Genomic DNA, 24,872 nt, shown 5'->3' on the forward strand with positions numbered 1-24,872 from the left:
TTTAAGCTTATCTTTGATCATCCTAAGCGTAACCAAAAAGTCGGTTTACCCCCCAAAAATGCGATTTACTACTTAGCTATCCGGCTAGGATTACTGTAATATAGATTTAACAATTTAAAATATTGCATACAATTTTCGGCTACATTTTTAGAGTTCAAATGAAACAATTTTCGGCTACATCTTTAGAGTTCAAATGAACGCAGCCATGGATGCGTGTGTGTATAGCACTGTGTGACACAATATGAACTCTATGGTTTGTACGTTTGGTAAACATCCTTTTATCTCTATAACGTAAACACATCGTTCAGACTTCAAGTTGCGGTTTTAAAATGCCGTTTTAATAATTTTATTACATTTATTTTTAATTATAAAGAGTGAAGTGAATAAAAAAAAAGTAAATCTGTTGTTTTTGGTCGCAACAAATATTATTGGAAGGATTTATTTTTTTTTTTTTTACATGAATTTATTTAAAAATAAACGATGAGTTTTTCGAGTGATGAAGTAAACTTTTTAGTTTATCGATACTTACAAGAGTCAGGTAAATATTAAAAGACACAAAAAGTTTTTCAATATGTAAAAATATATAAGTTTTTTTATTATTTTATTCACTTTTTCGGACTTATCTAGATAATTTTTAACCAAACATTTTAACATAAAAATATTTATGGAAATTATTTTTAGGATTCGGAGGAAAAACGGGACATTTTTAGGGTACTTTTCTAATATTAATTGAATTTTTTTGTACAGGTTTTGTACATTCTGCATATACATTTGGTATTGAATCAAATATATCACAATCAAATATCAATGGAGCCCTAGTACCACCTGCTGCCCTTCTGAATATCATACAAAAAGGTTTACAATATACCGAAGCGGAAATAAGTATCGGAGAAGATGGTACGGAACAACGTTTAGTGGAAAGTTTAAGTTTAATTGATGCTGTTATGCCGGATGTGGTTGCTAGTCGACAAAATCAACAGAATCAACAGAAACAAGCGGTTAAATCGGAAATTCAAGATACAAATGGCGAAGAAAGTATGTTTATTTATTTTTTTTGGTTCTTCCTTTAAATTTTCTGTAATAGTGTCCCATTTTTGTAATTTCTGTAATAGTGTCCCATTTTTGAACCAATCAACTCCTTTATAGTCGACAAATTCAACCCAACCAACGAAATTCCGAGTCTATATCATTTTCGTTCTATTTTTAACCCCCGAACCAAAAATGGGGGTGTTATAAGTTTAACCGTTATGCGTGTGTGTCTGTTTGTCTGTCTGTGGCATCGTAGTGCCTAAATGGATGAACTGATTTGTTTTGTTTCGTTTGAAGGGTAATTAAATGGGGTGTGTTCTTAGCTATCTTTCAAGTACGAGTTCAGGGCTCCGTACCGGGAACAACCACAAAAATAGGCGTCGATCTTTAAAATGGGTTTAAATCGGTTCTTAGATATGTTTCAAATGTGAGTTTAGGATTCCGTACCCGTAAAATTTGTCGAGGGTTTTGTAAATTTCACTTGTTGTTACAATAAAGTAATAAAATCATGTTCCAAAGAAGACACCCGGTATAACCATGTATCTTGTAATATTTTCTAGCGGCAGCCTCCACACAAAATGAAAATATGGAAGTGGACGATAGTATAGAAATTCCACCATCAAAGTCAACCGTATTACGTGGTCACGAATCCGAAGTATTCATTTGTGCATGGAATCCCATCACCGATTTACTAGCGTCTGGATCTGGTGATAGTACCGCACGAATATGGGATATGTCTGATACATCGAGTAGTCCAAATCAATTGATACTACGGCATTGTATCCAGAAGGGGGGTACAGAAGTACCGAGCAACAAGGATGTTACGTCGTTGGATTGGAACTGTGATGGTAACTTATTAGCGACCGGTAGTTATGATGGTTACGCACGGATATGGACTACAGATGGTCGATTGTCCAGTACTTTGGGACAGCATAAAGGACCGATATTCGCATTGAAATGGAATAAACGGGGAAATTATATATTATCAGCTGGGGTACGTATTTAAATTAAAAAAAAGCACCCTATATATTATTTCTCTAGCCCAGGCATGGACAAACGGGACTTAAAGAAATCCAGGAACTTCTGTAACTTAAACACGAGTAAGACAGAGAGACAACATTTTTTTCCTACCTATCTCATTACTATTAGAGAAACAAAGATAGGTAGAAGAGTCGTATACCCGTCTCGCTTCCTCCTCTATGAGTAATGTGGATTTGGATAAAGAGACACACAATAAAGTTAAAACAATGGTGACTTCGACTTAAAATAACTCGCCATGCCTGCTCTAGCCTATTTGACGCCATGGGGAAGGGAATTCCGCATCCAGATTGAGCTAGTTTTTCTCTTAAAATGATTGATGTCCTTTTATTTTTTGCAGGTGGACAAAACTACAATAATTTGGGATGCTTCAAGTGGACAATGTACTCAACAGTTTAGTTTTCATTCTGCACCAGCTCTTGATGTTGATTGGCAAACTAATGTTTCGTTCGCCAGTTGTTCAACCGATCAGTGTATACATGTTTGTAAACTTAATGTTGACAAACCTATCAAATCATTCCAAGGACATACGGTAAGTGATACAGAGTGTACAAACAAAAAACGTTCACTAATATTTTGTGAATTTATGTTCCAGAATGAAGTAAACGCAATAAAATGGGACCCACAAGGAAATTTACTAGCATCATGCTCCGATGACATGACCTTAAAAATATGGTCCATGAAACAAGACACATGCGTTCACGATCTCCAAGCACATTCAAAGGAAATCTACACAATTAAATGGTCCCCAACAGGACCGGGTACATCAAATCCCAACATGAATTTAATTCTAGCATCGGCCAGTTTTGATTCGACTGTTCGTTTATGGGATGTAGAACGTGGCGCATGTATTCATACGCTCACCAAACACACGGAACCCGTTTATTCGGTTGCGTTTAGTCCGGATGGTAAATTTTTGGCGAGTGGTAGTTTTGATAAATGTGTACATATATGGTCAACACAATCAGGACAATTGGTCCATTCGTATAAAGGAACGGGGGGTATATTTGAAGTATGTTGGAATTCACGGGGTGATAAAGTGGGTGCTAGTGCATCCGATGGCAGTGTGTTCGTTTTAGATTTACGTAAAAGTTAATTTAGATGTTAAGTAAATTCTGTATTTTTAGTTTTTTTCATGAAAACTTTATCTTGATCAAGGAGATCAGGCCGTCTTATTCTCGGGCGAAGTTGGAAATTTGAGAGGTTGTTGCTTTGGACAAGAGTCAATTTTAAAACTACGAATGTTTTCATAGTATTCGAAGTAATAAGTTGAAAAAAGGTGTAAAATGTTGAAAATCTGTCGGACAATCCGTCCTAAAGGAACATTTATAATCAATAACAACCCAAACCCCCCAACAAGAAACGGTAAAATTTACATTTATCTCCGGAATCTAAATTCATCAATACCACAATCCAAAACCTGTCGAACAGTCCGTTTTTCTGTCCGCTTTTTCTAGGTATTCCTTATACCTTCAAGAACATTCATCCTCCATGATGGAGGGTTTTAGGGGAGTTTCAACCCACCCAAACTAACCCAAAAAAAAAAGCCTATACAACGAGTATTTTGTCTTAAAGGAAAAAATTTCTCAAATTTTCAACCATGCTGAAATAACTGTTAAAATACTTCGCCTAGAAATCCCAGTAAGAAGATTTTTGACAATTTTGTCTTCATACAATTGTCACTCATCATACAAGGCAAAGATTTACGCTAATGATCCTCAAATCACAGATGTTTTTTTTAACTAAATACAGGGTGTCCCCTTTTTTTAAGTTGACATATGCTTGAAACTCAATAACTAAATTTTAATCGAGGTAAATGCTTCAAACGAAATACATTTTGGGGGTAAAACTTTTCAGTATGTTTTTACTTGAACTGTATGATTTGCGGAAAAACTGTTTCAAATAAAAAATGTAACTTTTTTTAATCAATAACAGCTTTCTAATTTAAATTGTTCTTTTATCGATTACCAGTTATAAACGAGTAGAGTGAGCTTTTTCATTGAACTTGAAGACTTAGATCAAGTTTAATGTTCGTAAGATGTACGCCCACATACCTAACATTTTTCGAATTTCAAGCATATGTTAACTTAAAAAGCACACCCTATATATTTGATTTCATTAAAAAGATAAATGTTATTTAAATTTTTAGTGCGTAAGATATTATTTTTAATTTTTCATATTCAGACGTCGTGGTCGTAATCGATGGAATATTTTGTCATTTTTGTTAATCGAGATCTTATCACTTGTCTCCATAACATTCTATAGACCGTGGGCCAGACAGGGTGTTTTGTTAAATGATAAATACATTCTTGAAACTTTTTGAGTATGTAATCAAGTGGTCATAATGTTCGATAAATTTCCTGTTTTTTCAAACCGATAGCGATAATATGACGTTAAATTTCAAGTATGCATCAATCTTTTGGCATAGCAACCCTTTCTTTCCCACGGTCTTTTAGATATAAAACACTAAAATGAGGTCGATACATTTAAAATACCATCGAAGTTCTCTCGACAACACACATACAAATTGTTCCCGAATATATTCTCGATAAATAGAAATAATAATAATAATAATAATAATGTTTTTGTAATTTCCTGTTTTGTTTAAAGAAGTTTTACTGTAGTGTCTCGTCAATGATTGGTTTTATATATTTACAAATACAATAAATATATATATTTTAACATGGGAGGGGAAATTTGTAATTTTATTGTAAAATTAATTAATTATTGCACTATACCTTCTCTCCAAAATCCAAAATTAGGTATGGCGGGGTACGTTTACCGGATTTTGATGATATATTTGAAAAGTTATGGGAGAAGGCTAATTTTATACCATGAATATATGAAATATACATAGTATATTAAGTTTAGTCCCAAGTTTGTAACGCTTAAAAATAATGATGCTAGGAAAAAAATTTTGTCATAGGTGTTCATAAAATCACCTAATTAGTCCATTTCCGGTTGTCCGTCCGTCTGTGGACACGATAACTCAAAAACGAAAAAAGATATCGAGCTGAAATTTTTACAGCGTACTCAGGACGTAAAAAGTGAGGTCGAGTTCGTAAATGATACGGACCCATCTTGTAAACCGTTAGAGATAGAACAAAAGTTTAAATGTAAAAAATGTTCCTTATCAAAAATTAAACAACTTTTGTTTGAAACATTTTTTCGTAAACATCACTGTTTACCCGTGAGGGCGCCAATTAGGCGGAAATTTTATAATATGTACTATACTTGATTATCAGTTATGTATGTGTCACATGTTTGTATGTGTTATGTGATAAAGAAATCAACACTGACTATGCATGGTATTTCAACAATTAACTCAGTCAATAGTTTGTTTTCACTTATTTTAAATAATTTCTCTCGTTGTACAAATGAAATTTACAAAATTTAATAAAAACCACGAGAAATTTTTGGGGTATGGAACCCTAACTTTACACTTTAAACGTATATTACGAAACAAAAAAAATCCAAAATAGTTCATACGTTTAGGTGCTACGATGCCACAGACAGACAGAACGATTCGCACAACTTTCTGCACACGGATTTGGGACAATTTATCTCTACATTTTCTTTCGGTGACGTTTTTTTGAATATCTCTGCTTCTAAGGTTCGAATAATGACAAATAAAAAAATAATTGTTGAATTTCTGCAACGACCTTTTCTTGCTATTTTAACGAAACCCTAAAAATTAGGAAATTAAAAGAAACAAAAAATCCGTTTTAATTATATATATTTCGATTTATTCATTTTTCACAAAATATTCATAGAAAATTTTAAAACTTGAAAAACTGTATCGCTAACGATTTAGTGTATTTTTTTATTAATCATTTTTAGTTTAAATTTTATCCTACGGAACTGTTTCATCGCAATCTACAACAGAAAAAATTGGGACTTACATTTTGAGGAAAATCGTGAAATTTAAAAAATTAAAAAAATCCCGTACATATTTTTGGGTACGGATCCCTAAACTCGCACTTGAAACATAGCTAAGAACACTCTGCATTAAATTATCATACAAACGAAACAAAAACAAATCAAAATCGGTTCATCCGTTTAGGTGCTACGATGACACAGATTAAACCCCTAAATTAAACCCTTTTTTTGGTTCGGGAGTTAAAAAGTTTCATTAAAATCGGTGATGTTTCCCAACTATTCCCACTTATTAGTTTTACTATAAATTGAAACGCATATTTGATTTAGAGATTCCTTTATTTTCTTCAATTTAATACACTTAGAAACTAAAGTATCCTTTCCCCAGCCAAGAAAATAATGAAAATAATTTCGAAAAAAGTCCAAGAACTATTTGAAAGTTACACTTACACCCCCGCCCCCAAACGGTTATTCATATTTTTGAAATATTTTATCAGAAATTTTGTTTAGTTTTCCAAATTTCGTTTTGCAAACTTTTATTGGGTAATATTTTAATCACCCAAAGTCAGGAAAATTATTGATAATAACATGGCTGCTTGAATAAGGAAAAACATATTATTCATGTTGGTGGGAGTTAACGGAGGTGGTCCAGGAGGAGGTTTTACAATTTTACTATCCTCATCTGGTATACACTCATCAAAGTTACCTTCATCAGTCGGTGGAGTTTCAGGTACAACTGGTGGCTCAGGTTCTTCCTTTTTCTTACATTTGGGCGGTAATGGAGTTGGTTCGGCTTCTTCTATCGGTGTAGATGTTTTGGGTCTACACCAGTATGAATCGATTTTTTCCTCATCTGGAATATCTAATTTGGCTTGACCGTCTCCCGTTTTGGCTGTACGCCACGATAGGTATGTGTTCCAAAATAACGCAACCGTTTGCACGAGTAATACTTGCATGTGAAGTGGCACAAACGTAAAATTTACTAGTTGCACAAACGGCCAAATCATATAATTGGAGGTTAAAACAGCCGGATATTGTGTTTTAAGATCTTCCACATTTCGATCCCATTTTTTACATTTGAGTCGTCCAATTAATAGAAGAAATGCACCCAGAAATAATGGTGCAAATAATATTTGATCGGCGACCATTTTTTTTAAACCAACGATTCGTGTTAAACGAGGGTCATGCTTGCCGCATACCATACCATGACCAAATTTTTTTTCTAATATTTTATACCAACTTGTTGTACCAGGTCCCTAGATTTGTCAAAAATTACTTTCACTTTATATCATGGTAATAAAGAAAAAATTAATGCATCTTTGAAATTTTATTTATTAATTGTTTATTGGGTTGTAAACACTTTGTAAAAAAAAGTGCACCTCTCAGGGGCATTCCTGGCCCCCTTTTTGGGTGGGGTTTTAATAAGTTTTTTACAAATTACAAAAAAACTATGCATAAAATAAAAAAAAATTAAATAAAAGCTCAAGCTGAAGTAATTCTGCACATTTTTGTGATTTTTTTTTTGACCTAGCTAAATTTCATTTTAACAAAACGTCGTTTTTTCCGTGTTTTCAGGAGAAACTGAAACATGACTGCAAAATATAATTCTCTTCCTGACATCTATTGCTGACGAAATAAAGTACATTACCGGGACATTCAAATTGGTGTTTGTTTTAAAATATAAAATACACATACCACAAAAAGAGCACCAACTGCACCAAATTGTTTTGTTCGTAGCCAATCATGTTTTTCAGTTTTTTCGATTAACTGTTGAGCGATAATATCCCCTCCTGCCATCAATAATCCAACTTCTATCATTTGCACCGCATACGGGTAACATCTTGCTATTTTTAAGTAACCATGTAAAGCTCGATGGAAGTGAGACATTGTAGTATGCCCACGACTCGTTTCAAAGTTTGACAATGAAAATATTTTCACAATAATTATATATTTATGAATAAAATATCAATAAATACGAAAATTATATAATTACGTTATCGAATAATCTAAAATATTACCGAATAAAAATGTAGTTTACTCTACATTTTAAATTATTTGAAAATTTTGCGGTTTTTTTCCAATCAATTTTTTTTCACGTTATCATTTTATACATTTTTGATAAGATTTGACCTGTCAAAATAAATAAAAACATAAATATTTATTTATTATTCAAAGAAAGTGCAATTTTTGTCACAAGAAAATTGAAAAGTCAAATTAATTTGACTTGTGGTAGGTCAGTTTAAACTACATACTCTGTTTTTAGACTTTTTTACAGACAAATATAAACAGATGTAATTATTTAGAAACTTTTTTTTTACCTTAATTTTAAAGAAACATCGTGAAAAATTTTTCCAAAAATTCTGTAAGTTTTATATAAACATAATTTTGTTTTGATTTTGGGTAAACTAGATCTTTTTATTGATCAAAATGTATATAGTCCAAGAGTATGGACTGTAAAAGTGTAAAGGAGAATCATCTCTTATGGCTGTTGGACTAAAAAAGTGTCTACATAAAATAATGTGGCTAAAATGGTGCTTGTGTAGCAAAACCATGGAGGTTAGAAAGAAGGAGAACGATCGCTGTAGGCAATAATGTCCCAGAAATACGGACAAAATAAGTGAGGCGCTGCGATCGCTAAGTTGTGTCAATAAAAGCGGGCTGTTGTTAAATTTGTACATTATGCAAGTAATTTCATTTACTTGTACTCATAAACAGCTAACTTCGCAGATACTACTGACCGACGACAGCGCGGCTGGTGGCTGAAAAATGAACTATAAATTCTACAAATTTACAGGGACAGACGCGCTAATGCTTTAGCGCGTAGCGATCGTTCTCCTTCTCTCTAACCTCCATGAGCAAAACGGTATAATTGATGTACCCTTCTTTATCCTTTTGTAATAGCAGTGTAAGTGGCACTCGAGATGTTAGGTATACTTTGCATTGAGTCAGATTTATTGAACAAAATCGATACTGATGATATAATTGATGAATTTGCCGAAAACAAATGTAGAAAACGACATGTTTAAAATGTAGATAGTAATTTTATTGATATTATTACATTGGGACAATAAAATTTTTATGAAAGATAAAAGTTTGTATTTTTTAATCGAAAAAAGAAGGGAACGGACGTGAAAAAAAGGGCCCCCAAATTGATGGTTGCCTAGGGCCCCGTTGAGGGTTAATCCGGCCCTGGTAAGTGCTGAGTGGGCAAATATCTCTATTAAAACTTAAGTTATTGCAATCGAACGAGAATGTATGTAGAAATTTTGCGTAAAATCGTGTAACTCGAAAAAAAAGACAAAGTTTGAAAAGATGTATCTCTGAAACTGTGGGTCTTATAAAAACGGGCTTGATCTCAAATAATTGCAAATTTAACCTTCTTTAAAAATGATAAAATTTTTGATGAAAAACCAATCCTTCTAGGTTATAATCGGCAAAAACTGAAATAAGGTCAAAATTTTCGAGGTTTTTCTTATTTTTCGGCATGATCTGGTCGTTTGCCGAGATCAAAAACTTGGATATCACATTTCAAACGTTTACGTAACCAACACTGTCTTTGCATGGTATTTAAACGATTAACTCAGTCAATTGTTTGTTTTGATTTGTTTAATGTAATACAATTCATAAAATTCATTATTCGTAAATCTTTATTCATAAAATTCAATATTCTGATTGGGAATGTTTTGGAGTCGATAAGGTTAGGAATGCGGCACTACCTATATTAGAGCCGTATCGGGATGGTTCTACGGGGGGGGGGTATGAATTCCGGGATTGTATCCTAGAGTTGTATTGAGGAAGTTGATTAGTGAGGATGTTTTGGGGTTGATTGATTAGAGATGTTTTGAAGAGAAGATTGATTGGTGGGGACGTGTATTGCGGTTGCGCAGGGTAATATAGTGGTGTTTTCTGTGTTGTAAAAATAGTTATATTAATCTTATTTTTAACAGTTATTTGAGGATCACACCAACCCTTTCGATTGAAAATATCAATTGCACATTTGATTCCATAAAGATCTGTTTTCAATAATGGTTCTTTACAAATTCCCAATAGACCTGTTGGATCCAATAAACATTTGCCTTTATTCATAAGCCAATGATAATTTGATTCTTTTGGTTGATTGTTGTTTATTGATGGCGGATTACATAAAATCTTTGCACATATTAAATCAGCAACTATGATCTAAAAACAAATAATGATTACGATTTGATACAAAGGGTCAGCCAAAGCACTTGTGGCAGTGCCTAAAAAGGTTGTATTTCGGGAGTGAAACTATTCCTTGGTCCTAATTGAAAGTTCCACGTCCTCAAAATTGTCACTTTATGGCCAATATCTTCCAAGTATGACAACGAAACAATTGTGGACATCTTTCTATGTTACAAATGGCTAATAGGCAACTTGCATTAAAATTTTCGAACTACTGCAAATTAAGATGCTGCTTCATTTGATCTAAACTTTCAGATAATAACCCGATAGAAGGTATTAGGTGACCATAGTTTTAATAACTAACTTCAAAAGAATTTCATAAAATAAAATAAAAATATTCACCAGAATAAATATCATCAATTTTAGCTTTTCCATTTTCACAAATCTTTTGTTGGTGGACCAGATAAAAGAGAGTTATATTAGATATTTATTAGCTAATCATAATAATAAGTATTAATTAAATGAATTTTAATTAATTAATAAATGTTTGTTTTACAAAACATTGACTTGTTTAGTTTTAAAACAAGTAATTAGAGGCCTTATTATAACTAAAAACAAAAATAATAAATGAGTCCACATTTTATCAATCAATTAGGACAATCAACTACAGGTTGTTATGATTTCATTTACTTTACTTTTATTACACTAATTTTGGGTCATTCTTTTCAACTGTTATGTCAGTTTTTTTGCTAGCTATCACTTAAAGCTTAAATCCGGGACCAGGACTACACAATTCTTGAAACCTATTAGAGCTAGGTTAATTTTGATGAAAAATTTGAAAGGTTAGGTTAAGTTAGAGTGGCTGTCCTGGGGTGGGACACACTTAGACCATAGGGTCCGTTGTGATATCGTAAATGGGTTGGCCCATCCCCGGCCACTACTCCATAATCCATTTGGAGCTGTTTAAGAACAGCAAGAGGGCTTTCACGTCGACTGACTTTAGATCGGAGAGGTCGTCAAAGAGAGGCTGGCTCAAGTAAGTCCATCTCCTCATGGCAAGAGCTGGGCAGTGACAGAGAAGATGAGACATTGTCTCTTCCTCGTCATCACTGTGACAGCTCCTGCAGTAGTCGTGATACACTGCCAGACCCAAGCGTTCAGCATGCTTGCCGCCCAGCCAACAAATTTGAAAAGTATGACTCAAATTTAGTAGGATTACATACTCGGTTTATCAAACTTTCTCGTTGTGATGACACGAAAGTTTTGGGAGGTTTCTTGAATGAGACTTATAATTTTTTTTGGGAAGATGTTTCTTATCTCCAGTGCGTCCTCTCTTTTTGATTAAAGTTTGGCGATTGATTAGAGTTACTTTGACCAACAAATAAATATTGAATTGTGATAGTTGACTCGGAAAGTTGATTCGGTGATAAATTAGTATTGGGAAGATTATGATTTAAGTTGATTATGTTTACTGGGGTTGATTGATCCGAATTCGGCGATGTTATTGATTGTATAAGTGTTTCTTGACCATCGTTAGTCTTCAATTTCCTCGGTTTTCTCAGAAAAATCCTCATTGGAGGTCTTTGCGATTGATTGAACAACCGACGGTTTCTTGGTGGTTTGAATAATTGGTGATTGTGGATTTAAATTTGGCAAACTTGGATTGCTTTGATTGAATTCATTGTCGTTAGGTGATTGCGGTTGTTGATTAGAATCCTCATTCGATAGTTCTGAATCGTAATAGAGTGTTTGCGGTGATTGGTCTGGATTAAACGATGGTCGTTGATTGGGATTCAATGACAGTAACTGGATGATATTTTTTGATGGTTTCTTGTTGACGTTTTGCCAACTTGGTTTGTTTTGATTCAATTGTAGCCACTCTTTTTGCGGTAGTTGGATGGGATTTATTGGAGGTATTTGATTGGGATTGAATTCATATTGATTAAATGGTGGTGTTGGTTCGTTAGGATTTAATGGCGGTTCCTTGTGCGGTTGTAAAGGGTTCTTAAAATCGGATGGTGGATTAAAGTAACATTTAGGTGGTTGATTAAGGTTATATGGGGGTTGTTGATTAGGGTTAAATGGGGTTTGTTGATTAGGCAAATATGGGGGTTGATGATTAGAGGAATATGGGGGATTGGGAGTCGTATTGAATTCGTATGGTTTGTTTTGGTTCAATTGTAGCCATTCTTTTTGCGGTAGTTGGATGGGATTTATTGGACGTATTTGATTGGGATTGAATTCGTACTGATTTAATGGCGGCGGTCGTTCGTTGGGATTTAATGACGGTATCTTGTGTGGTCGTAAAGGGTTCTTAAAGTCGGATGGTGGATTAAAGTAACATTTGGGTTGTTGATTAGAGTTAAATGGGGATTGTTGTTTATGGAAATATGGAAGTTGTTGATTAGAGGAATATGGGGGATTGGGAGTCGTATTGAATTCGTATGGTTTGTTTTGGTTCAATTGTAGCCACTCTTTTTGTGGTAGTTGGATGGGATTTATTGGAGGTATTTCATTGGGATTGAATTCATATTGATTTAATGGCGGCGGTCGTTCGTTGAGATTTATTGACGGTTTCTTGTCTGGTCGTAAAAGGTTCTTAAAGTCGGATGGTGGATTAAAATAGCATTTGGGTGGTTGATTAGAGTTAAATGGGGATTGTTGATTAGGGAAATGAGGGGATTGTTGATTAGGGTAATAGTGGGATTGTGTATTAGGGTAACATGGGGGTGGTTGATTAGGGTAATATGGGGGTCGTTGATGAGGGTAATATGGGAGTTGTTGATTAGGGTAATATGGGGGTTGTTGATTAGGGTAATATGGGGGTTGTTGATCAGGGTAATATCGGGGTGTTTGAAATTGGGATGGATTTTTAATAATGTATATTGGTTGTGTAAAATCTAGTTTTTTAGGAACACACCAACCAAATATATTCATAAAATCAAGTGTACACTTGATATCATCAAAACTTTGCTTTGATTGTTTGCAAATTCCCATAAGACCTAATGGATCCAATAAACACGCCCCATTAGAAAAAGTACGATGTGATTTTTTTGATTGATTGTTGATTATTGATGGATTACATAAAATGTTGTTCCTACTTATTAAACCGCCAATTGTAATCTAAATGGAGAAATAATACATATGATTTGATTAATATACAGTATGTTCCAGGAATCCTTAGCCACTCATTAATTGATATCTGTCATTAAGGTAAGTCACATACATAACTCACATGAAATCCGTTCCAGTTAAACAAAACTAAAAGAGAACTAAGTCTTCTGAAGTACCGTTAAATAGGCAAAGAAATAAGTTGCTCTTTTTGATCTAAACTTTCAAATAATCACCCGCTAGAAAGTATTAAGCGACGATAGTTTTAACAACTAACTTCAAAAGAATATTACAAAATAAAATAAAAGTATTCACCAGAATAAATATCATCAATTTTAGTTTTTCCATTTTCACAAATCTTTTGTTGGTGAACCAGATAAAAGAGAATTGTATTAGATATTTATTAGCTAATCATAATAATAAGTATTAATTAAATGAATTTTAATTAATTAATAAATGTTTGTTTTACACAACATTGACTTGTTTAGTTTTAAAACAATTAATTAGAGGCCTTATTATAACTAAAAACAAAAATAATAAATGAGTTCACATTAAGTACTTAAGGTTGTTACGAAGAAAATGTTATTTAATATCGAGCTTTCCAAAAATTGGCAGTCAATTATTTATATAATAAAGAAAGTTTAGCCAAAATATGAAATCATTCACAGATTATAGTTTTTTTACATAAATAGGTAGGCAAAGAGCCCCTCGAGTAAGACACTTAGGTTAGGTTAGAGTGGCTGTCCTGGGGTGGGACACACTTAGACCATAGAGTCCGTTGTTATACCGTTAATGGATTGGCCCATCCCCGGCCACTACTCCATGAACCATTTGGAGCTGTTTAAGAACAGCAGGAGGGCTTTGACGTCGACTGACTTTAGGTCGGAGAGGTCGTCAAAGAGATAGAATACAATCACTGTGTAAAAACAACACTTCAACTTTATAAAATCATGGAAGCTAAATAATAATGTGAATGATCTGAAAAAAGTTTTTCAGGTGTAATTAATAATAAACAATTTTATTCTTACTTTCTGACAAAATATTCTAAATTTTTGTTTTGATATTAGATTTGTTACCAAACAGTTATTGGTCATACTCACCAAAAAATTTGCAGACCACTAACTTTCTGATAACAAATATCTGATTTTCAAGGTGAAACCACATACTTTTTCTTTTACCTATCAGGCATTACTATTAGTTCCTGATAGGTAAAATGAAAAGTATGTGGTTTCACCCCGAAACTCAGAAATTAGAAATTCGTTATCAGAAAGTTTGTGGTCTGCTTATGAAAGGTCATACTCACCAAAAAAAATCAGACCACTAACTTTCTGATAACAAATTTCTATTTTTTATTTTCGGGGTGAAACCACTTACTTTTTATTTTACCTATCAGGACCTACTAGTAATACGAGTCATCTATCGGTGAATATACAAACCAATGTATTTCTGTCCTTATACATATAGTATAAAATCTGCTTTACCGACATCAAGTATAGAATCTGCTTTACCGACAGTTATCTATAAACAAGTTATTTTAATACTTATTAACTCTGAAGTATTGATGGCACTACCACTGCAAAGTAAAAAATTAATAACATTCATAAAGTTTGACAATTAATTTAAATAATTATCTAAATAAAAATGTTAACCACTTACAATTAAAATATTATTTAATTTTAATAAAACTACCAAATCAGTGCTTCCAAAGAAGTGCTTTAAACATGGATAAAAGCGATTCATCGAACGGTGAAGATAAACGTAAGGGTAACGACATCGATAAACTAAAACAAAGTGGTTACGATAAAGAAAATAAGGGAAATGGTGATAAGAGAAATGTTGAACCACAAGCGGGAAATTGTTATTGGTATGTTGGAAAATTTAATAAAGTTTTCATTCATAAAACCGGTGTTCTTTGTGTTTTTTTTTGCAGTGGTAAAGATCGTAATTTGAATATAATCGAATTATTATGTGCTGTCTGTAATCGATGGTTTCATGAATCTTGTATCGGATATCAACTTGGAAAATTAGTACCGTTCATGACGAATTATGTGTTTGTTTGTAAAAATTGTTCACCAACCGGCTTGGAAAGTTTCAAAAAAAATCAAGCATGTAAGTTTCAAATTTTTCAAATTCGAATCTTATTATAGCCTGCATCAAATCCGGCAGTTCTAGTTATTAGTTATTTTTCTACATAATTATATTTCGAAAGCAGAGATTTTTATAAAGAGTAACGTTTTTCATAATAAAATAGTTTTCCATATGTAGCCAATTTAAGTAGACACCCTGTATATAGATGTATATAGGGTGTTTCAATAGTTAACTCAGTCAATCGTTTATTTTCACATGTTTTCAGTATTTCCACAAATGTGCCAGACAGCGATTGCGAATTTACAACAGGAGAGCGTTAAAAATGGATCACATCGATATACATTTAATAAGGATAAGGATATCATCTCGTACATCGATTATCACTGGGAAAGTATGACGACGATGCCGAGACGGGTCACACAATCATGGCACGCGACCATACACAAAGCACTCTTAAAAGACGTCCATGTTTTATTCAGCTACGAAGAACATGCCTCGGAGGGACAATTATTCGGTTTGGTTAACACCGATTTAACATCTGTAAAACCCAATTATGAGGCTATGATTAAGGGGGGCTCACTGAAAATAACTGATATGGGTATTCAACATGGTAAGTACCTTCTAGGGGGCAGTTCTACGGTTTCCTGGATCCCTACCTTTATCTGGAGCGGGTGAAACGTTTGAATTGCTGTACGGATAAAACCTCCATGCATATTATTTGCGCCTATAGAACCCTACAGGGCGTCCCCCTGCAGGTTTAGAATGTTTGGGTCCGAAATCTTGGATCTATCAAGTGTGGGAGTAATCCTGTCGAAGAAGCCGTAGGCTTTCCGTGTGTCGTCTTGCTTCGACAAAATCCTATAGATTGATTTGCTTAAAATAGCATCTCTTACCCGGAGACGTCTCGCCTTCGGTTGACAGGTTGTTTTCAAGTAGGACACATCCAGATCCCTTGGTCTAGATGCTAGGGATCCACTTGCAGTACCCCTTTGAAGTTTTATATTTATTGTTTTTGGAAGAATTCAAATTGATAGCTAAACCCGGGTGTTACGGATTCCGTAGAATCCTCAAATTAAAAAACTTTTCGAATAAAAATATAATTATTAATACTTCGAAAAAAATTTAGTGGCTTTACAGACGGGTGTAAAAGGGCGTACAGCTAAACGAAGATTACCTGGTGATACGGGTCCTGTCAATAAAAAAGGACGAAATACGGATCTAGGTGCACCAAAACTTCCAGCCCATGGTTATCCTTTGGAACATCCTTATAATAAAGACGGATATCGTTACATTCTGGCTGAACCGGATCCTCATGCTCCATTTCGACAGGTAAACTAATCTCCATTTTTCGATTTACGTTTAAGTTTTAATACTAATTTTATGTACAGGAGTTTGATGAAAGTCCAGATTGGGCGGGTAAACCAATTCCCGGATGGTTATATCGCCCGTTAGCACCAAGTACTGTCCTCTTAGCGTTACACGATCGTGCACCACAACTTAAAATATCTGAAGATCGTCTTGCGGTTACGGGCGAAAAAGGTTATTGTACGGTTCGAGCCACACATGCAGTTACACGAGGTGTGTGGTATTGGGAGGCGACTATTGAAGAAATGCCGGAAGGATCTGCAACACGGATTGGTTGGGGACAAGAGTATGCAAATTTACAGGCCCCACTTGGATACGATAAATTTGGTTATTCGTGGCGATCACGTAAAGGTACAAGATTCCATGAATCTTGTGGTAAACATTATAGTTCTGGATATGGGGAAGGGGATACGTTAGGTTTTATGATTATTTTACCGGATTCAAGCAAAGTTAAACATGTTCCGAATACGTACAAAGATCGGGTAAGTTTCTAAACAAGTGAAATTTACAAAATTTAAAAAAATCTCCTCTCATAAGCAGTATGTTGGGAATGTTTCTTTATAAACAGACAAATAAAAATGAAATTTAAACAAAAATGCTATTTTTCTTGTAGCCATTGGTGAAATTTAAGAGTCATTTATATTACGAGGAAAAGGATAATGTAGCGGAATCATTAAAAAATTTAAAACCATTGGTCGGCAGTCAAATTATATTTTTTAAGAATGGTGTTTGTCAAGGTGTTGCTTTTATGGATATTTATGGTGGAGCTTATTATCCAGCCGTTGCTCTACATAAATCATCAACAGTTTCCGTTAATTTTGGACCAACATTTAAGAATGCACCATCAATCGATGAATATTCATATCGACCGGTAAAATTTTTTATTTTATTTTTATTCCAATAAAAAACGGTTATAACGACATTGCAACGAGTCGTACAATTCGTTATAGCCGATAGTCGTTTTAAGCGATATGTCAATTTACAGGAATTATCAAAGGTAGGTAGGAGGGGCTTCAAATTGTTGTTCTTTATGTTAGGTTATAAAATCAAAAAACTTTTTTTTCGAGTAAGAGAACATTCTCGCGTATCGACCTCTACATCGCGATGTAAATTGAGCGAGGTTAAATCGTTTAACACATCTTCAGACATTTTCGATCTAAGATATGTTTTGAGACGACGCAAACTTGAAAAGTAGCGTTTATTCGTCGCTGTGGTCACAGGACAAACTACCAGAACGTGAAATAACATTTGACAGACATTTGGAGACGTACCTTCATTGCCAGTATCGAATACTTAGTGTAAATTTTTAGTGTCCTGTCTGGCAGTGTGTTTTGCCCAAAGTTTGTCTTCATCGTTACAGATGTCACGGGAATCATCGTGCAAAATTGTATAGTACAATAAGTTGAGTGCAAAACAAGCAAAATTTGATAAAATATTGCGATGATTCAAAAATCGATCCTGTAAATGTGACAGGAACAAATCGATATACGGTATGTTGATTGTGATCCAGAAATAATTTTCTGCTGACTCAGTCTGTACATACACGAGCGTTGAGTCCTTTTTTGGCGCGAGCATTGACTTCCGTTATTCCATTTATCACTGATTTCGATTACGGTTTTGACTCCTAAATGGATTTGGTCTTAACTGTTGACCAGTTTCAAAATTAAGTGAATCCTGGAATTTGATAAAGGAATAAGGAAGATAAGGATAGGACAGAAAAAAACTTGCTAGAGTAATAATATAAATTTCCTTTTTTGCAGATGTGTGAAAAAGCTGAAGAATCAATAAGCGAACAAAGTTTAGCAGATATTTTATATTTAGTCGAAAATGATGGAAAATTACGATTGGATACCTTCACTGTATGACAATAGTGATCTTTTTTTGTTTCGATTTTCTATTTTTTTTGTCTTGTTTTTCTAAAGGATAATAGGGAGAGGTGGGGGGGGGGGGGTGAACCTCCCCCTCGTCGTTCGCACGGGCCTGTAATGATATGATATAGATGACATTAATTATGAAGTCAAATCTTTATAAAAATTGTAATGTATATTTTTTCTGCTAAAAATTTTCCCAATGAAAGTTTTTTTCCAAAAATTTCGGACATTAAAAAGTCCTTTTTAAATCTAATCATTTCAGAAAATTTTCAATCTAACTAAAACAAGCAGTAGATAATTTAAAGGAAAATAAAATTGTAATTTTTTAACTTTTCAAAATATTTAGAAATTTAAAATTGGAGAAAATGATTCGATCGTTAATCGATTCGATGATTATTAAATTGTAAATAATTCAATGAAAATTAATTAAAAACTTTCTTTAGAAATATTGAAATTGAATATCATTTTAATTAAAAATTATTTAATATAGAAAACTAGAAAGTTCTATCGAAATTTGTCTAAACGTCCCATTAGAAAGAAATAAATTGTAAGGTGATTCCATACAAAGCAAATTTCCAAAGATAAAATTGTTTGTGGAAATCCCGTAAATATAGTACAGGAGACGGTCTAAAATCTACTTTCACCCATCTGATAACCAGATGAGACATTCGCTTCGCTACTTCGTTACATATTTCCATAAATCACTTCCCGCCAATCATAAATAATTAGCGACTTTTCCAACAAAATTTTGTATTAAAAACATTTTTGGAGCTTTCCTAGCCATTCCTTAAAATTTTAAAACAGTTCAGAATATTCTAGATGGATGAAAATCATTTTTAACCCCCGAACCAAAAAAAAAAAGCGATATAAGTTTGACCGCTATGTGTGTGTGTCTGTTTGTCTGTCTATGTCATCGTAGCGCCTAAATGGATGAACCGATTTTGATTTTTTTGTTTCATTTGGAAGTTAATTTAATGGAGAGTGTTCTTAGCTATGTTTCAAGTGCGAGATTAGTGTTCCATACCTGGAACAAGTGAACTTTCATGGGATCCAGGGTTAATAGACTTGCTTGGAAAAAACCGTGCATGGAAAAAATTGATTAAAATAAAAAATAGCCATGAACATTTTTCGATAGAAAAACTATGATAAGATGGGTGAAGATCAACCTTATACCGTCTTTTGGACCATTATTTGCATTTATTTTGTAGGGATTTCACGTTTGACAGAGTAATGTGTTTATGTTAGGTCAAAAATATGGCTATTCGAATTTTAAACTTAAACGAGTACTTTAGATATCGAAATGTTTATATTTAAGAACAATAAATATTCTTTTTGTGAAATTTTTTCATTATTTCTAACCAGCTCCAATGATTGCTCACCCAAGAATTTATCACATCCTCAGTGGGAATCCAAACCTACTCCTGTATTTCAGATTTAGAAAAAAAAAACAAAGATAAGGCTGTTGCAATAAGTACGCCAGTTTTGAGTTTTGAATAAAAAAATATATATTTTTGGAATAAGTATGAAAAATTTATTGAAAAATAAAGCATAATGAGCTTAAAAAATGAAAAAAAACATCGGATTCATAAAATTTTCTAAAACTTGAGCATAAATTTTGCGGTATTTCAATTATAAAACGTTGAATTTCGTCTGTTAGAAAACTTCAATCGTGGACTTGTTTCGGCTTCAGATCTTGATGTCAATTGAACTTTTCACACAAAAAGATTCGATGCATATTTGTTGTGGAAACATCCATTTTCTGAGCTCAAATTAATGTGGTTGTGCTTTCCTTTTCATTCAGTCACGTGTTTATCATGATTTAAACAGCAATTTTCCTCAAACATTTTTATTATTGTTCTCACAATGGTTTCATCTGGAGCATTTTCACTGCCTAAAATTTTACGCATTTCACGAACTGTCTCTTCAATACTTTCACCTTTTTCATAATATTTCTTCAAAATTTGAAGTCGTTGTGCTCCATTGAATCGCTCCATTTTAATTAACCTCCAATTTCTCAGTTGTCAACTAACGAACAGCCATTTCTTTTTTAATGTCTAATCATGCCACTACAAATGGCGCGTAATTTAAAATTGCAGTTCCTATTAAAACATTCTTTACAAGACGTACTTTTCTATTTTTGTTGTATTAAATTAATACAAGTTAAGGTATTTTGGCCGTAAACCCACTTTGCTTATTTTGATGAATTTAAAATATGGCGTTAATTTAAGTGTATTTCAATCGATTATTGAATCGATATTTATAATTAGAGTTCACAAATTAGGAAACTGTCTAGAGGATCTGCAATGAAAATGTTTCATAAACAGAAAATTAAATTGAAAAATTTGGATCCTCAATACCATATATTATTGATTTTTTTCGACGCATGATATCAGTTAATGAAATACTTCATATTCAGGGGCAACAGGTTCCAAAAAATATTAAGGCGTCCAAAAAAATTCTATAAAGGAGAAAGTAATTCAGAGAGTAATCATAAAATATCAACTAAGAGGGTTAATTAAACTATTTTCTTTCATTTATTGTATTTTATTACATTTAGTCTCTTTTTGCTCACATCCTTTCACCAACTTGAAAAGAGCAGATGATCTTCAAACGCCTGGGAAGGGACTTTTTACTGTCTAGAGGAAAGGGATAATTTTACTGTCTAGAGGCCCCAACATGGTTAATCCGACTCTGGAAATACTGCACGTTTATAAGAGAATGTTTTCCATAAAGTTGATTACAATGGACAGAACTATCTTAAATGTATATGGACGTTTTCGTCATTTCAATAAAAACCGTTGAACTTAGATTTCGTTAAAAGAAAAAAACGGATATCAGAGCGACAGACGGTGAATTAACGATATCCCAATAATCTCCATGAAATTACTATGGAACTATAAACATTTGAATCACATTCTACAAGTCTTTTCAGGATACATCCGGTATACAGTACAAAAATTGACTTATTATGAATTATTCGAAAAAAATTCAATTTCATCGATGTTTTTGATAAAAATTATAGGTTCTAAAATGGTTTTGATCGGATATAGTTCTGCCATTTATCGTTCCTCTCTTGCTTAGAGGTGAACTCACACTAAAATATGTCAGTTATTCGGTTGAACGCACTCATTTTTGTAGTAACCAATTTTGTAAATGTCAAATTTTGTCAATGTTTGCAAAAAATTTGAAGTTTTGAATTGATCATTTGATCAATATTTTTGAAAGTATAGAAAGTAATTAAAATATTGGAAAGTAAATAACAAATATAATCGAAAATGCCGCGAATTATGATAAAAGGTGGTGTTTGGAGGAACACAGAAGTAAGTATTAATTATAACCTAAAAACGAATTTTCTTTTATTCAAAATGTAATTTTTTTTCGTAGGATGAAATTCTTAAAGCGGCGGTAATGAAATATGGCAAAAATCAATGGTCACGTATTGCTTCTTTGTTGCATCGAAAATCAGCCAAACAGTGCAAAGCCCGTTGGTTTGAATGGTTGGATCCGAGCATTAAGAAAACCGAATGGTCTCGAGAAGAAGATGAGAAACTTTTACATTTAGCTAAATTAATGCCAACACAATGGAGAACAATTGCTCCAATTATTGGTCGTACAGCTGCTCAATGTTTAGAACGTTACGAATATCTTTTGTAAGTAAATAGTCTATCCCGAAAAGATGTAGTCATATAGAAATAAGAAAATCAATTTTAATCAAATTGATTTTCGGGGGGATTCCCCGAAATCGCCTCAACGGTTTTTAAACCCGTTTTACCCAAACTCTTTTTCCACATTTATTATTTCTAACCATTTCTGTATAAATTATTAAACAGGGATCAAGCCCAAAAAAAAGAAGAAGGTGAAGATACAACAGATGATCCACGGAAATTAAAACCTGGTGAAATTGATCCAAATCCAGAAACAAAACCAGCACGTCCCGATCCAAAAGATATGGACGAAGATGAATTAGAAATGTTATCAGAAGCCAGAGCTCGTTTAGCCAACACACAAGGAAAAAAAGCAAAACGAAAAGCCCGTGAAAAGCAATTAGAAGAAGCCAGACGTTTAGCTGCATTACAAAAACGTCGAGAATTACGTGCTGCGGGTATTGCTGTTGCCGTACGACGCAAGCGTAAACGTGGCGTTGATTACAACAAAGAGATACCGTTTGAAAAACGACCCGCAATTGGATTCTACGATACTGCCACCGAAGAATTAGATCCAACCGCTCCAGATTTCTCAAAATTACGTCAACAACATTTAGATGGTGAATTGCGTACCGAAAAAGAGGAACGGGAACGGCGAAAAGATAAGCAAAAATTAAAACAACGTAAAGAAAACGATATTCCATTAGCGATGCTACAAAATCAAGAGCCAGTGAAAAAACGATCGAAATTAGTATTACCAGAGCCTCAAATCTCAGACAAAGAACTTCAACAAGTCGTTAAACTAGGTCGTGCCAGCGAAGTGGCACGAGAAGTTGCCACGGAAACTGGAATTCAAACAACGGATTCATTGCTAGCCGATTACTCAATCACACCTCAAGCGGCGATTACGCCTAGAACACCTGCCCCACAAACTGATCGTATACTTCAAGAAGCCCAAAATATGATGGCATTAACCCACGTGGATACCCCATTAAAGGGGGGTTTGAATACACCGTTACATAACACAGACTTTAGTGGGGTTTTACCACAAGCTCAATCTGTTGCCACACCAAACACAGTCCTTGCAACACCGTTTCGATCGGCACGAAGTGAAGCGGGTGCTGGTACTCCAAGTTCTGCTGGCTTTTTGACACCTAGATCCGGTGCTATGGTTCCGTTAGGTTCACAAACGCAAGCTGTAGCCTTACCGACGCCAATCCGTGATAAGTTGAATATTAATCCGGAAGAAGGTTTGGATGTGGGGGGTACACCACAAGCGTATAATAGTTACATGAAGAATGTTAAACAACAGTTGTTAAGCGGTTTAAATTCATTGCCAACACCCAAAAATGATTATGAAATTGTTGTACCGGATCAAGAGGATGAAGAAGAACCGCAACCGGCTCAAACTGGTATTGAAGATCAAGCAGATGTCGATGCACGCTTGCAAGCTGAATTAAAAGCACAAAGTATGTATAATTGATTACTCTTCTCATAAGCACTATGTTGAGAATGTTTCTTTATAAACAGACAAGTGAAAAATGAGCGCTTAGTTTAACCTTTTTAATTAAATTTTGTTTTTTAAGGGCAACGAGAGTTAGCATTACGTTCACAAGTAATTCAACGTGATTTTCCACGACCACTTGAAGTGAATTTAGCGGTGTTGCGTCCACCACACGACAGTCATTCGTTAACAGACCTCCAAAAGGCTGAAGAATTGATCAAACAAGAAATGGTCACAATGTTACACTTTGATGCCGTCAAAGATCCAATTACACCGCCCCAGCAGCTTGGCAAAAAACAAGTGGTAACACAAGCTCAACATTTAGCATACCTGGAAAAACATCCATACGATAATTTTGAAAAACTTGAGCTGGATGTTGCTCGAAACATGCTTAAAAAAGAAATGGAAGTCGTGAAACAGGGTATGAATCATGGTGACTTGTCATTGGACGCGTATACGCAAGTATGGGAGGAATGTTTAGCGCAAGTCTTGTTTTTACCAAGTCAAAATCGTTACACACGTGCGAATCTAGCAAGTAAAAAAGATCGTTTAGAATCAGCCGAGAAACGTTTAGAACAGAATCGTAACCATATGGCAAAGGAAGCAAAACAAGCGGCCAAAATGGAGAAAAAATTACGTATTTTAACTGGTGGCTATCAGTCACGTGTACAAGCCTTAATTAAAAAGATTCAAGATACATTCGAACAAATCGAACAAGCTAGTCTAGAATTATCTACGTTTAAATTTTTACAAGATCAAGAGAAAGCTGCGTTGCCACGAAGAATAGCTGTAAGTTTTAATTTTTTATTTCTATGATGAGTCTTTAAATAACGGGTGGTCCAATAAAAGTGGTTTATTTTTCTATAATAGTTGGGTAAATCTACCGGATTTTGATAGCTTATTCAGAAAATTTTGGGAGAAGGCTATTTTTTTTTTAAATTTCTAAACATTTGTAACATACTGCTTGTGAGAGGATTTGTATTTTTAAAAACAATTTTTTTTTTGTAGGCCTTGACCGAAGATGTAAATAGACAATTAGAAAGAGAACGTGAATTACAAGCTCGATATGGTGAGCTACAGGATAAAATCCGAGCAAAGAAGGAAGAATTAAATATCCCAGCAGCTATAACGGTTAATGGCGAAGAAAATACGAATTCATCATAATTTTTTTGTTTAAAACAAATTTTTATTAATTCTAAAAAA

General features: G+C 33.9%; 5 protein-coding genes across 6 annotated transcripts; 3 read left to right on the forward strand and 2 right to left on the reverse strand.

The window, feature by feature from the left end:
- Window positions 1–365: 365 nt before the first annotated feature.
- Window positions 366–4,753, forward strand: LOC123290487 (F-box-like/WD repeat-containing protein TBL1XR1). Its single transcript, XM_044870703.1, has 5 exons — window positions 366–538; window positions 748–1,035; window positions 1,590–2,023; window positions 2,408–2,599; window positions 2,663–4,753. Exons 1-5 carry the CDS (start codon window positions 481–483, stop codon window positions 3,161–3,163), a joined length of 1,473 nt encoding a protein of 490 aa, XP_044726638.1. The 5' UTR covers window positions 366–480; the 3' UTR covers window positions 3,164–4,753.
- A 1,133-nt stretch (window positions 4,754–5,886) lies between these two features.
- Window positions 5,887–7,989, reverse strand: LOC123290507 (protein Mpv17-like). 2 transcript variants are annotated; one of them, XM_044870727.1, is made up of 3 exons: window positions 7,639–7,989; window positions 6,650–7,199; window positions 5,887–5,943 (listed from the first exon to the last, which is right to left on the reverse strand). In XM_044870727.1, the coding sequence occupies exons 1-3, from the start codon at window positions 7,828–7,830 to the stop codon at window positions 5,921–5,923; spliced, it is 765 nt and encodes a 254-aa protein (XP_044726662.1). In that variant the 5' UTR covers window positions 7,831–7,989; the 3' UTR covers window positions 5,887–5,920. The 2 variants fall into 2 exon arrangements, with proteins under 2 accessions (XP_044726662.1, XP_044726661.1); XM_044870726.1 differs by lacking the exon at window positions 5,887–5,943 and having other exon boundaries at window positions 6,329–7,199.
- A 3,630-nt stretch (window positions 7,990–11,619) lies between these two features.
- LOC123306094 (sporozoite surface protein 2-like) lies at window positions 11,620–14,291 on the reverse strand. The gene is made up of 2 exons (XM_044887969.1): window positions 14,274–14,291; window positions 11,620–13,209 (listed from the first exon to the last, which is right to left on the reverse strand). Exons 1-2 carry the CDS (start codon window positions 14,289–14,291, stop codon window positions 11,620–11,622), a joined length of 1,608 nt encoding a protein of 535 aa, XP_044743904.1.
- Window positions 14,292–14,813: 522 nt separating this feature from the next.
- Window positions 14,814–18,690, forward strand: LOC123290479 (set1/Ash2 histone methyltransferase complex subunit ASH2). The gene is made up of 7 exons (XM_044870691.1): window positions 14,814–15,061; window positions 15,128–15,306; window positions 15,551–15,895; window positions 16,412–16,614; window positions 16,674–17,132; window positions 17,264–17,521; window positions 18,411–18,690. Exons 1-7 carry the CDS (start codon window positions 14,919–14,921, stop codon window positions 18,513–18,515), a joined length of 1,692 nt encoding a protein of 563 aa, XP_044726626.1. The 5' UTR covers window positions 14,814–14,918; the 3' UTR covers window positions 18,516–18,690.
- Window positions 18,691–21,680: 2,990 nt separating this feature from the next.
- On the forward strand, window positions 21,681–24,868 carry LOC123290464 (cell division cycle 5-like protein). The gene is made up of 5 exons (XM_044870667.1): window positions 21,681–21,841; window positions 21,906–22,171; window positions 22,352–23,634; window positions 23,752–24,458; window positions 24,678–24,868. Exons 1-5 carry the CDS (start codon window positions 21,797–21,799, stop codon window positions 24,831–24,833), a joined length of 2,457 nt encoding a protein of 818 aa, XP_044726602.1. The 5' UTR covers window positions 21,681–21,796; the 3' UTR covers window positions 24,834–24,868.
- Window positions 24,869–24,872: the final 4 nt, after the last annotated feature.

The sequence above is a fragment of the Chrysoperla carnea genome, chromosome 1, assembly GCF_905475395.1.
Source record: "Chrysoperla carnea chromosome 1, inChrCarn1.1, whole genome shotgun sequence".
Lineage (NCBI taxonomy): Eukaryota > Metazoa > Arthropoda > Insecta > Neuroptera > Chrysopidae > Chrysoperla > Chrysoperla carnea.

Bases quoted from the DNA above. Each gene is read 5' to 3' on its own strand.
- LOC123290487 (XM_044870703.1), top strand. From the start codon at position 481: ATGAGTTTTTCGAGTGATGAAGTAAACTTTTTAGTTTATCGATACTTA. The intron at 539-747 runs GTAAATATTAAA...TTTTTTGTACAG, and splicing joins TCGATACTTACAAGAGTCAG to GTTTTGTACATTCTGCATAT. The intron at 2,024-2,407 runs GTACGTATTTAA...TATTTTTTGCAG, and splicing joins ATTATATATTATCAGCTGGG to GTGGACAAAACTACAATAAT.
- LOC123290479 (XM_044870691.1), top strand. From the start codon at position 14,919: ATGGATAAAAGCGATTCATCGAACGGTGAAGATAAACGTAAGGGTAAC. The intron at 15,896-16,411 runs GTAAGTACCTTC...AAAAAAATTTAG, and splicing joins TGATATGGGTATTCAACATG to TGGCTTTACAGACGGGTGTA. The intron at 17,133-17,263 runs GTAAGTTTCTAA...TTTTTCTTGTAG, and splicing joins CGAATACGTACAAAGATCGG to CCATTGGTGAAATTTAAGAG.
- LOC123290464 (XM_044870667.1), top strand. From the start codon at position 21,797: ATGCCGCGAATTATGATAAAAGGTGGTGTTTGGAGGAACACAGAA. The intron at 21,842-21,905 runs GTAAGTATTAAT...TTTTTTTCGTAG, and splicing joins GTGTTTGGAGGAACACAGAA to GATGAAATTCTTAAAGCGGC. The intron at 22,172-22,351 runs GTAAGTAAATAG...ATTATTAAACAG, and splicing joins GAACGTTACGAATATCTTTT to GGATCAAGCCCAAAAAAAAG.
- LOC123290507 (XM_044870726.1), bottom strand. From the start codon at position 7,830: ATGTCTCACTTCCATCGAGCTTTACATGGTTACTTAAAAATAGCAAGA. The intron at 7,200-7,638 runs GTATGTGTATTT...TGACAAATCTAG, and splicing joins CAGTTGGTGCTCTTTTTGTG to GGACCTGGTACAACAAGTTG.